The sequence below is a fragment of the Ictidomys tridecemlineatus genome, chromosome 7, assembly GCF_052094955.1.
Source record: "Ictidomys tridecemlineatus isolate mIctTri1 chromosome 7, mIctTri1.hap1, whole genome shotgun sequence".
NCBI classification, from domain to species: domain Eukaryota; kingdom Metazoa; phylum Chordata; class Mammalia; order Rodentia; family Sciuridae; genus Ictidomys; species Ictidomys tridecemlineatus.
This window is the reverse complement of record NC_135483.1, coordinates 15,826,961-15,839,907: the sequence shown is the minus strand read 5'-3', so window position 1 is coordinate 15,839,907 and position 12,947 is coordinate 15,826,961. Positions and strand designations below refer to the sequence as shown.

Below are 12,947 nucleotides of genomic sequence, written 5' to 3'. Positions count from 1 at the left end.
TCCTGTCATAGAAGAAAGATTGCTATACATCTCAATAACCATAAGGAATCACTGCACTAGCACTCAGTACAGGAACAAATGTTCAAATTGAGGGCCATTATCCTAAAAAATAAAAAAAAACATCTTAATGACCTGCATTAATAAAAAATAATAGAAAATTTCCAACAGAAATTATTTTTATTGTACTGATAAAATGGAACAAACTATGATTACCTACATGAAATGCCACATCTCCTAATTTCCCTTCCCTTGAATCTGGACTGGCCTTAGTGACTTTCTTGACTAATAGCATGTAGCAGAAATGACATTCTGGGGACTTCTAAGACTGGGCCATAGCAAATCTGTGATAAGCTGAATAATGGATCCCAAAGATGTGCACATACTAATTCCCCAACCTGTGAATGTTATCTTATATAGCAAAGAGACTTTCCAGGTGTGATTAAAGATTTTCAGAGTTCCCTTGATTATCCAGTTGAGCACTAAACGCCATCATAAGATTCCTTGTAAGAGGGAAGCAAAAAGGTCAATGAGAAAGAAGATAAAGCAACAGCTGAAGCAGAGATTCAAATGATATGGCCAGGAACCAAGAAGTGCTAAAAGCTGGAAGACAAAAAGCACAGATTCTTTCTGAATCATCCAGAAGAACACAACCTTGCTGACACTGGTTTTAGTCCTTTAGGCCGTATTTTGGACTCTGGGCAGCAAAAACCATAAGAGAATAGTTTGCATTGTTTTAAGCTACTAAATATGTGATTTGTTATAGCAGCAACAGGAAACTAATACAAAGTCTTAAAGCTTCTACCTAGCTCTCTAAGAACATTTTCTGTTGGAGTCCAGACATCATCAAAGTGTTACAGCTATTCTGAGATTGTCATGCTGGTGAGACCACATCTGCTTGGGTCCACAGTACCAACTGAGCCCAGCCATATGTGGTAAATCCATCTTGGATCCTCTGACCAGCCCATCCTGGTTCTTCCCCTCTTGGTAGGCCTAGTTGGGGCTATATCTCCTTTATTCCTCTTGTATTGTCTCAATGAAAATACTAAAATATCTTCATTCATATATCTCAATTTGGACTACGATATATTTTTCTCTTTGATCAAAAGTCAAGATAATGCTCAATCCATTACACAGGCTAACAGATTAAAAGAATTGCTTCTTTCTCACATAATCCTGGCTGAAAAAATAACAACACCACTGTTAAAAGGCCAACATTCCTAATGGATCAGAACTCCATGAAAAATTTAAGTTATAAAGTTTTCCATCCCATCTTTAAATAAACAATCACAAGAAATGGGAACTACAAGATTGAAGTTCAGAATTCTATGGTTAATGTATATGGATACAGACATACTAAAAAAATTAAGTACAAAATTACGACTTAGCCCGGGTTCGATCCTCAGCACCACATACCAACAAAATTACGACTTACACAGAGAAACAAAAAAAATCTAACTCTATTATTGGTGGAAAAACTGCTCTATTCACTTCAATACATCTTTTATTTGCTATATGTAAAAATAATCTTTATTAAGACATCTTAGTGCACATCTAACAAAAATATTCGCTAAGAGACTTCTTTCAAATCATCTCTCTCATTGTATCACCCCAATCAGCAACTCTTGTCTCTCTGGGAAACTCTAGGTAAGCATTAATTACAAATCTCATGTAACTGTGGGAGCCAATGTCCAAGTCAGCCCCTAAGGATTCCCACCCCTTTGGCATTCACACACTGTGCAGTACCTTCCCACAATGTGCCACAGTGAAAGAGAAGCTTTGTTACTTCTAAGACTGTGTTAAAAAAGATAATTCCCAGCTTAGGATCTCTCTCACGTATTCTAGATAAACAGCAGCCATGGCTAGAAAATACTCAGATATCCCTGTAGAAAGGCCCACGAGCAAAGAGCTGACACTTTCAGCCAATAGCCATTTAGATTTGCTTCGAAATGGATCCTCAAGCCCTAGTCAAGACTTCATATGATACAGCCCCAGCAGAAAGCTGTATTTCAATTTCATGAGAGATTAGGAGCCAGAAATACCCAACCAAGCTGCTCTAGAATTCCTTAACATCAGAAATTGTGAGATGATACATGCTTGTTTTAAGCTGTTGTGTTTAGGGATAATTTGTTACACAGCAATGGATAACTATTAATACAATGTGCACTACCATTTTTCAGAACCAAAATGTTGTATTTTAATCGTTTTTTAAATTTTTGAACTATTAATTACAAAAATTAGGAAATGTGTTTTAAAAATCTTGGTTAATATTGAAAGGCAGCTCTGAAAATCTTTAGTTTGCCAGTCCTACTTGTAGTAACAATGAACCAAGGACGTTCAGCAGAATATGGCCTGTTTCTGGAAGGAAAGAAATTAAGTTGAGCAGGTAAAGTAAGAGGGCAACATACCCTTTTTGTTTTAATTGGGAAGAGAATCAGTCTGTAATTTGAAAATCACAATATCCTATTTAACTATAAGACATCCCACAGAGTCTGCATTATATACTACAAATTGATTCTAAAGCTTTATTTTGTCACCAACTATACCAAATGCTTACTGATAAACATGTAAAAAGAGTAAATGTACCAAATTGCAGCAGATTTTATTGACCATGTCACAGCATAGATGATTTTTTCTTTTTCCATACCTAAGTCAAAACACTTCATTAGATCACACAAGCACCTTTTCCAAGGACATAAAAATTTCCTATGATAAAAAACAGTCCTTTTAACAAATAGTGTATTTCATTAGAAAATGTACTTAGTACACATACATTTAGTATATTAGTTGGGTATTTAAAAACATTATTCAAAAAGCAAAAACAAAAGAAATATGGGAATTTTTGTCTGCTGGAGAAAAAAAATATGTTGATTTCAGCAATAAAATGAATGATATGCATTCCCAACACAGTAAAATCCTTTTAACCTTACATAATTAATGAATAAGGTAATTTACCAAATGATGATTCTACTTATCTCCATAATTACTACATGTCTTGATACTGAAAATAATAAGTGAACACCAAGACTGCACTAAAAACTAAAGCAGCCACATCTCTAAGTGTCACTTAATTCAAAAGGTAATAATTTAGTCAGTAACATAAGGGAAAATAGCAGATTTAACTTTTGAAGTTCTTCAGCTTCTAAACAGAAGAAGAGCATTAGGCCACTACATTGTTTCCTATGAAGTTGCTTGTTTCTCCTGAACAAAAACAATTTGAATTACCAATTTTTTCCCATATAACTACACACAGTCTAATTTATGCTAATGGTCTCCACTGACTGAAGTTTGGGGATTCTTTCTAGAATATTTTATACTATGTTAAATCTTAAAATATTATCTTTACTGGAAAATGTAGAATGCCTATGAAAATGTAGAATGTAAGCATGTGCAAAAACAATAATGAGATAAAAATGTAACCGGTCATATTGTGGGATATGCTTTTTAATAACTGTCAAAAGATTATATTCATAGAGCATTTCAATTCAGCAACATATTGACAATGCAGAATTTCCAAGAAATTTCTTAGAAAAGGCAAAATGATGAATGTTTTCTCTGATATATGGATGCTGATTCATAACAGGGCTGGTTGGGGTTGGGGGCATGGGAGGATTAGACAAACTCTAGATAGAGCAAAGGTGAGGGAGGGGAAGGGAGAGGGAATGAGGGTAGGAGGGTCAGTGTAATGAGATGGACATAAATACCCTAAGTACATGTATGAAGACAAATGGTGTGACTCTACTTTGTGTGCAACCATAGATATGAAAAGTTGTGTTCTATGTGTGTACTATGAATTGTAATGCATTCTGCTGTCATAATAACAAATTAGAATTTTAAAAATTTTAAAAATAAAATACTTGACCTTTAAAAAAAAAAAGAAAAGGCAAAATGTGTGTTCAAATAGTCTTGCCTATCATCGGATACTTTACATGGGTCCACAATTCCACAAACTAAGCCCCTCCCCCTGCAAAAAAAAAGTGGTTAAAAGGTACAATAAAAAGTTTCTGTAGTAGTAAAGATAAGTCATGCACATCAGCTGAGGATACACTTGGAAGTACCTCTAGCAAATCAAATGCCATGTTCCAATTCAATGTGCTCTAAACTTAAGAATCTATGGAATGTTTATGTGCCTATCATATAAAAAAGTTTTTTAAAGAACTTCTAAAAGCCTTCAAACACATCAGAATGTAACAGAAAATAACAGCAAGCTGCTGTGTACATAAGAGTATTCAAGTGGCCAAAGTATTTTAAGTCTGAATCCATTTTGACCCTTTGGTGCTTTCTCAGCTTTTAGCTTTTCTGAACTTTTAGCCTTTTCACCTAGACTCAAATTCTGACCTACCACTGCTGCACTTGTTTTAAAAATATCCTATTTTAACATGTCTGCTTAAAAATAGCTTTGCTTTCACCCTTCCAAAATATTTTAAAGCAGAAATCTGCTTTCTATTGTAGAACTTCAGATTTTCTCCCCCTCCTAAATACCTTATTTATGTCATTTGAACTCTGGCGAAACAAAACCCAGAGTTAAACTTGAACCTCCCAGGGATTCTAATTCAACTGCAGTTGCTGATTTGATCCATTCTTTCCATTTCCCAGAAACATGTTTCCTTCGTCTGCTGACATTGATTAATACAACCAGATGCATGTGGAAACAAGCAGCTGAGAGCATCACTGCCTTGGGAAGCTACACCCGTTTTGGGGGTAGAGGGAGAGCCCATACATTTTCTTTGCTAACCATTTAGCAAAGTTTCTTCCTGCCTGTCTTTTGCAGCACTTTCTCGGGCAGGCAGGGCATGCCACCTGCATAGGTGCACGTTCGCCAAGAAGGCAGCAAGGGCCTTAGGCAGGAGGGCTGGGGAGGGGTGGCACAGGGCAAATCAAAACAAAATCCCAATGGTGTGCGCTGGCATTCTAGGCTGAAGCTCTAGATTCTGAGGCTTGGGAGAAACCAGTCAGACTTGGCCCCAGCTGCCTGGCACCATCCGCGCGCGTCCTACCTGCCTTGGGGACACTCGGGAGGTGGAAAGTGCCCCCCCACTCGGCTGTCCCAGGCGCGAGGCCAGGCGGGCCAGGGTGGCAGGCAGGGATGGGCTGGGGGGGGGGGGCGAGGAGGGAGGGTGCCCGGCCCAGGCCCGTCCCCCAAGCGCCCCCTTACCTTGGGCGATGGCAATGGACTCGAAGCGGTGCAGCTCCTTGAGCAGGCAGCTCCTCTCGGTGGAGTGCAGGCTATAGATGAAGTCGCGCGCGCCCTGCGCCGTGTTGAGCGCCTCGATGGGCTCCTTCTTGGGGTGGGTGCCCAGCCTCCGGGGGCCTCCGGGGGCCGCGAGCGCCAGCAGCCCCCGCCCGCAGCAGCACCAGGACGGCGGGCGGGGCGCGGTGGCGGCTGCCGGGCCCGGCCTCAAGCTGCGCGCGGTCCGGCTCCTCAGCAGCGGCAGCAACCGGGACATGGCGGGCTGAGGAGCGGGGACCCCCGCGGCAGTCCCGGAGGGCGACTTCTAACAAGGCTGGGTCGAGAGCAGGGAGCTGGCTCAGCCCGACCCCGCCCCGAGGTCCTCCTGACAGGCAGCCGAGGCGCCGGGCACCATGCACTCCGCGGGCCCGCGCGGCGGTCGCCTCCCTTTCCGTCCCCCCGTTCCTTCCAAATGGCACGCGACGGTTCCGGCCTCTCCGAAGAGAAAAACTTTCTCCGAGGCGGCCGGGCCCGGAGAGCTCCCGGAGAGGGCGGGCGGGTGGTGCGGGCGGGCGCCTCCCGGCTGAGGAGGAGCGGCGCGGGCGGGCTCGGCTAGTGTGTGTCTGTCAGTCTGCTCTTCCAGAGGGATGAGTCAGCCACGCGCCGCCCTCCTCGGGCACCGCCCTCCTCTCCCGGCGGCTTTCCCACCCTCTTGCCTTCCCTGGTCCCGACTCTGTGCGGCTTCGGCGCCCTCAAAGCAGCCGCGCTCTCAGGCCGCAGCCGCCGCCGCTACCCCTAGTGGTGGTACAGGGGGTAACAGGGCGGGACGAAGCGAAAGGGGCAGGACGTGGGCGGGGCCGCGCAGGCGCAGCGCGGGCTCGTAAGCCATGCTGGGGGCGGGGGGGGGCCGGGGAATGCGCACAGGCGTCCCTACCTTCTCGGTGCGTGGAGGTGGAAGAAGGCGGGCTTGCACTGTGTGCTGGCAGCCGCCACGTTTAAACCCACCGCATGGAAAAAGAGTTGGGGCCCCTTGCCAGCCGGTTGTGCAACTGCCGCCTGGGGCACCCCACCACCATCCTAAATGTGGAAGCCTTCTGAGTGGTGCCCCAGCGTGCGGCCTCACTCTCCTGGCACTGGCCACTCGGAGCCTGGTGAGGTCACAGCGCCCAGCTTAGGCCTTTGGGAAATGAAGCGCCCGAGCCGCGCCCTTCTTCGGGTCAGCGCCCACCGCGGCCAGACAGCAGGGCGCTGAGGCAACTGCCGAGTGCTCCCTAGGGAAGGCAAGGCCGGTTCTACCCGTTCCCTAGGAGGGCTTGGGCCCAGAGACCTTGAGACGAAGAACGCGCTTCCCTGGTCTGACGACAGCGGGCTGCTGGAGGATTGCCAATGCTGGAGCCTGAGGCAAGAATGTCACAGACCTTTTTTGGGTGGTTGATTGTGATTTTTCCTTCTCTCCATGCCAGGACAGAAAGAATTCTGTGATTCTCTGTGATTTCCACGACTCCTAGGCAACTTCCAGGCCTGTTTCAAAGGGTCTCCTGCTCCATGGAGCTTTGCCTTATCTCTTACAGGGAAAGAGAAGATCGCTTCTAATGATACTTAGGCACCCTGTCTTAAAGAATAAATCCTCTTAGACAATAAATCTGCTCAAGTGTAATGTAGATCTAAATCCCATCCTTATCCACTATGCTCCCAGCCCATATGTGTAGTAGATGTGCTATAAATATGTAGGTGCAATACAGCCAGCCTCTATCTGGGGTTCTGAATCTGTAGATTCAACCAACCTCAGAAAAAAAAAAATTGGAAAGAGATGCATCTGCACTGAGCATGTATATAGACTTTTATTCTTGTCATTTCCTGAACAATACAGCATAACAACTATTTACACATATTTGGTATTATGTATAATCTAGAGATGATCTGAAGTATGTAGGCTAGTTCAGTCACTGTATTTTAACAAATGCTTGAGGTAAAACTGATGCACACTAAAGTTTGAGAACTGCTCTAAACCATGCAAAGCAAATTTTAAAAATTTCACTTCCATTATGTAATAATGATAATTATGAATGCACTTTATAGAAAAGGATGGCTTTTTGAGTACAAGAACTCTTTGTCTTTGAAATCCCCCTCCATGTTTACTGGATCTTCTGCTGTTATTTTTGTCTCAGGTACCTGAGATTATCACCTCATCCAACCTAAAAATACCCCGTATGCCTAAGAGATTCTGATTCATTGGACTTGGGTTGGGGCCTGGAGAGTAAGGCTTGAAAAAGCTTCTCTGTGAGAACTCATTCCCAGCAGCCTGTAGGACTTCGGGTTAGGGTGTGGAGTCCAGAGACAGATTGCTGAAAATTTGATCCTTGGAACAACCATTGCCTAGCCATGTGTTAGTAGTAGATTGTTAACAATAGTAATTCCCAATGAATTAATGAATTCCACTTGCTGTTATCAACTCCCTTGTGTAGTCCATTTCCACATTAACTGTCAACTTACGTGACTTGCTTTGACCAATAAATGAGACATCATGAACCTTATCTGATAAGCATGTGCTTACTCCAATGCCTTTGTTGCATAATTTAAGAATATTCCATTCTGTTGTAAAGCAGTGAGAAAACTAAAATGTAGAAGCAAGTCATTTATGAGATGTTTTACCTAGAATAAATGAATATGTGTTGAGCATAGATAAAAAGAATGGAGCAGATGAGAGTGCTGCTTTACAGAAAGGGGTAGAAAGGTGAGTGGTCTTTAATTATTAAGAAGGCACAGACTGTCAGGCACGGTGACGCACACCTGTAATCCTAGTGGCTTGGGAGGCTGAGACAGGAGGATCCCGAGTTCAAAGCCAGCCTCAGCAAAAGTGAAGCTAAGCTCAAGTCTCACTAAGCAGCTCAGTGAGATCGTGTCTCTAAATAAAATATTAAAAAGGGTTGGGGATGTGGCTCAGTAGTTATGTGCCAGTGAATACCAAAAAAAAAAAAAAAAAGGCAGAGAAACAGTTGAGCTAATGGTCAGCTACAGTTATGGCCAGACACACTTGCTCATCTCTTCCACAGGACAGATGTATGTTGTGTCCAGGCCCTTCAATCTGCTGAACCTCCTTGCCCACTCTCCGACTCTCCCAAAACAAAAACCCAGCTTGCTGGAAGACCAGAGAAAGACAAGACATATGATCTCTGCATAAAACATAATTTAGGTATTATAGTCCTTGCAGCCTGCCCTAAATTTGTTAATCTGCACTTCTTCTTACACACTGGTTGGTGAACTGTTCTGATTTCTATTACTGCTCTGAACATATTACAACAACATTTTGCAGATTAAATAACCAAGTTTATTTTGCTCATGATTTTGTGGCTCAGAAATCTGGGAAGGGCTTGTTTGGGCAGTTCTTTACTGAAGTCTCTCATATAGTGGCAATCAGACATTAACTGAGGTTCAACTGGGCTGGACATATACAAAGGCTCACTCATGTGTCTGACATATGAACTGGCTGGAAATACAAAGTTCTTTCACATAGCCCCTTTAGCATGGCAAATTTCTTACCTGACAACTGGCTTCTCCCCAGATTCTGAAAAGAACCAGGCTCATGGACTTTTCTGACCTATCCTTGGAAATTCAGCATTACTTTTCATTGTATTCTGTTGGCTACAAAGCAAGCCACTAAGGCCAGCCCAGACTCAAGGAAAGGGAATATAGTCCTACTTCTCAATGGGAACAATGCCAAATAATGTGAAGGCATGTTTTAAAATTGCTGTATAGATAATATGATTCAAGCATCTTAATTAGGTCTATGTCCCTATCTGTTCTGTGGCCTTTGTGACAACCAGACTGGTGGTACAGTTAGAGGCTGCCATTGCATCAAGATACTTTTCCACATAACATTTACCCTCTTGGAATCCAGCTGCCATATAAAAATCTGAAATAGCCTGCTGGAAAGACCACTTGGAGGAGGAGGTCCCATATCACATCTTCCAGTAACTGCCAGATATATGCACGAGATCACCTTGAACCATCTATCTCCAATCAAGCCTCAAATGACAGCATGACAAAGTAATTAAAAGCATTAACTCTAGACACAGCCTGCCTGGATAGGGTTCCTTACACTATCATTTATTAACTGTCCAATATTGGTCCAATAAATCATTATTTCTGTGATTGCTCAGCTGTTTGATAGGGATAAGGACACATTGCTCAGTTCACTAATCTGTTAAATGGAGATTGGGGCATCCGCTTTATAGGCTTATAGTGAAGGCAATGAGTAAAACTTTCCAAATAGCACCTGACACATAGTAAGTGCTCAATAAATATCAACAATCATTATATAATTCCCATAGACCTCTCAAACCTCTAGGATTATATGTTTCACCCCTAATTTGAGAAATACTTACCTAGCTATTGATATGGACTGAATCCTCTATCCACTTCTTCCGAACACCTAAATATTTTAAGTAAGAATAAAGGAGGGAAATGGGAAGGAGGAGGATTTGAGGTTCTTTTATGGTACTGTGGAGAAGTATAGGATAAGGCAGGTCTAGATGTGGATGGCAAGAGGAGGTTTTGACTAATTGTGAAGGTGCTGAAAGGGCATGCTAGCAGGCTGGAGAAGTTTCCAGAAATGGAAGAGAGAGGAAAAGAGGGAGGGCCTAGAAGGTGAACTTGGCCTGGGTTCAGCTTTTCACATTTAAAGATGACAGCATCATGCTTTAGTAATAGTCACGTGAGGAGGACCTCATGAACAATTGCTGCTGAATAATGGTCACATGGTAGGCTGCAGCACAGCATCACTCTGCAGATCCCTGGCATCCCTGCTGCTGGGCACAAGGCTACTGTCTATCACTTATGATGCTATGCACCAGACTATTGCTGCCCACTGTAAAACTCTTGAAACTGTTACTTTACTTAGTGGAATCTTTCATCACTTCTGATATCAGCTTCTTCATTACACCTCACAGTAAGTTCTTGCCCCAGTATGTCTGGCCCAGAAGGCCCCTAACCCATTAGAGTTGTGGTGAATAAACCACTGCTTCACAATGAAAATGATGAAATTTTATTAGAGAAATTAAAGAAGATGTTGGTATTTGGAAGGAAATAGTTTGGAAAACTCAATAGTATAAGATGTCAATTCTCCCCAAATATATTAGTCAGAATATATTTGGGGAGAATTGAGAAACAGAACAGGATATATAGAAAGATGTACTGTGAGGAATTGACTGAGGCTGGCTTTAAACTTGCAATCTTCCTGCCTCAGCCTCCAGAGCCACTGGGGATTATAGTGATTTATGGAGGCTGAGAAGTCCCACTCTCTGTGGTTTGCAAGCTGGAAGCCCTCAAAAGCTAATGACATTGTTCCAAGCCCAAGTCCAAAGTTTCTGAGAATCAGAAATGATGTGCCCAATAAGGCTGACACATTAAAATTAGCCATCATTCCAAAAAAATCTATAGTCAGGGCAATAACAATCAAAGCAGCTGGGTGTGTGTGTTTCTGTGTGCATGTAAATTGTCAAACTAATACTAAAATTCATATTGAGATGCCAATGGATGAAGCACATCAGAAAGAGCACAGACCCCAGAGTTCAAATCCTAACTCCAACCTCTACTAGCTGTATCAATTTGGTTTCGTTTTTTTCGGGGGGTGGTAATTACCAGGGACTGAACTTGGGGCACTCAACCACTGAGCCACATCCCCATCCCATTTTGTATTTTATTTAGAGACAGTGTCTCACTGAGTTGCTTAGTGCATTTGCTATTGCTGAGGCTGACTTTACACTTGCAATCATCCTGCCTCAGCCTCCAGAGCCACTGGGATTACAGGCATGTGCCACTGCACCTGGCAGCTGTATCAATTTGGACAAGTTGCTTATTGAGCTAAGCCCTGGTTATTTGGATTGTTTGGTTTTCTTAAAATCTACCCCACATGAGGATAGAATAAGACAATGTATATAAAACCCGATGTGCTACCTAACACGTAGTACATGCTAACCAAATGATAGGTAAAATTAAAAGTCATTAAGATTAAGGAATTAGTATTAGCAGTGAACGGTATATCAAGAAGTGTCAGAAATTCTTATAACTTCAAAGCTAAGAGAAACCAACTGAGATCCAACTCCTTGCAATTAAGCTGACCAGTTTATCTAGAAATGAGACCTGCTATGTAGACCTGACTATCATCAGCATCCAGATATCATTTACAGGTATCATTAAAGAGGAGCTGATGGGAGGTTCTGGGTCTGACTCTGGTACTTTTCACCAAGGAGAAGTTTCAAGAGACAGAAGAGGCAGCAAGGTAGGGGGAATCAGAGGAGAGCAGTGTTCACTGTCCTCTTTGTTCATGTGTTGGAGTGATGTGTAACTCACCTTGTGTAACTCAGCTCATTTTATAGTGGGGATATTAAATGATTTTTACAGCTTCCTCCTTTGCACTTTTCTCCCTGGCTTAGATTGTTCATAGTAAGTGTTTATGATTTGAACAAAACCTTTACTCTAAAGAAAGGCATTATGGAATGCTTTTTGTGTGTGAACCTGAGAATCCTAAATGAATCTGAACTTGAATTTCCTCTACATCAATCACTCAGTATTGATTCTGTGGTAATACCACTACCTCTGTGGCACTATGTTTCTAAAGATTTAATCTGCATCTTGGAAAGTGCCAATCACAGGGCTAGAAATAGTATCTCATGGAAGTAAGATGAAAAATATAAGAAATGGGCTATCAACTGGAGCTCAGATCTTTCATGCCCCATTTCATCTTCACAGGGTCATATTTGTCTGCCTGTAAATAAACAAGACTGTGACTAACCCATGACCAAACATAAAAAGCACACATTCACGCTGGGTGCTGTGGTGCATGCCTATAATCCCAGTGGCTTGGGAGGCTAAGACAGGAGGATCGCAAGTTCAAAGCCAGACTCAGCAAAGATGAGGCACCAACAACTCAGTGAGACCTTGAGTTCAACCCCCTGAACAAAAGAAAAAAAAATAAGCACACATTCACACAAAGACACAGACAGACAAACAAACATACCTACCTTCCTGACTTTTATCTTTTTTGGTTGGGGTCAGGTACCAGGAATTAAACCCAGAGGTGCTGAGACAGGGTCTCATTAAGTTGCCAAGGCTGACCTTGAACTTGGAATCCTCCTGCCTCAGCCTCTGAATTTCCTTGGTGGGATTACAGATGAGCATCACCACACCCAGCCCTCCCTGACTTTTTCAGCACAATATTTTGTAACTTTTTCCCCCATCTAGTCTGCCCTTCAAGTTTGAAGCTGGGGAGGGATTTTGATCCAGGTAAATATAAACAAGAAGACTAAGAAATGCCTTCTCTTCAAACTTTAAGCTCAAAGTCTTGGGCTCCAAATATTTAGATACCATAAGAACATTTTTGAAAAATGATTCTATCTTTTGCCCCAGAAGAAAGGTCATAAGAAGGTTTTTGAATGTTTCTGCTTGTTTTAAAAGGAAAGTAAGATACCAATTCAGACTTCTCTGAACAGCTTTTCAAAGAGATTTGTTAAATCATCTCCTAACATGTATCTGAATTCCACATATTGATGCCCACTCTGAAACAGTCATCAAGCAAGTACTGGGAGTACAAAAATTAAAAGATACTATCTTCAGGGTTAAATTTTCTATTTAAGGGCAAATATTGTTGATGCTATAAATTACTGCTATCCAGTGGTATTCAATTCTCAGGCCCAAAATGTAATAATGAACAGAGACCTGAATTTTGTCCCTCCGGGTGCTTGTGCTCAACTTTGTGGCTCTCTCCTCTTCAACCATGGTG

At 42.4% G+C, this 12,947-nt stretch overlaps 1 protein-coding gene across 2 annotated transcripts in view; it reads right to left on the bottom strand.

Moving 5' to 3' along the window:
- The window catches only part of Tmem65 (transmembrane protein 65), a 54,129-nt gene extending 47,622 nt beyond the window's left edge, over positions 1-6,507 (bottom strand). The window contains exon 1 of one of the 2 annotated variants that reach the window (XM_078016727.1): positions 5,153-6,507. In XM_078016727.1, coding sequence (XP_077872853.1) covers positions 5,153-5,444 — 292 coding nt within the window. In that variant the 5' untranslated portion in view covers positions 5,445-6,507. The remainder of the gene's footprint in view (positions 1-5,152) is intronic. The other variant, XM_078016728.1, reaches the window with a different exon arrangement.
- Between the last annotated feature and the right edge of the window lie 6,440 nt (positions 6,508-12,947).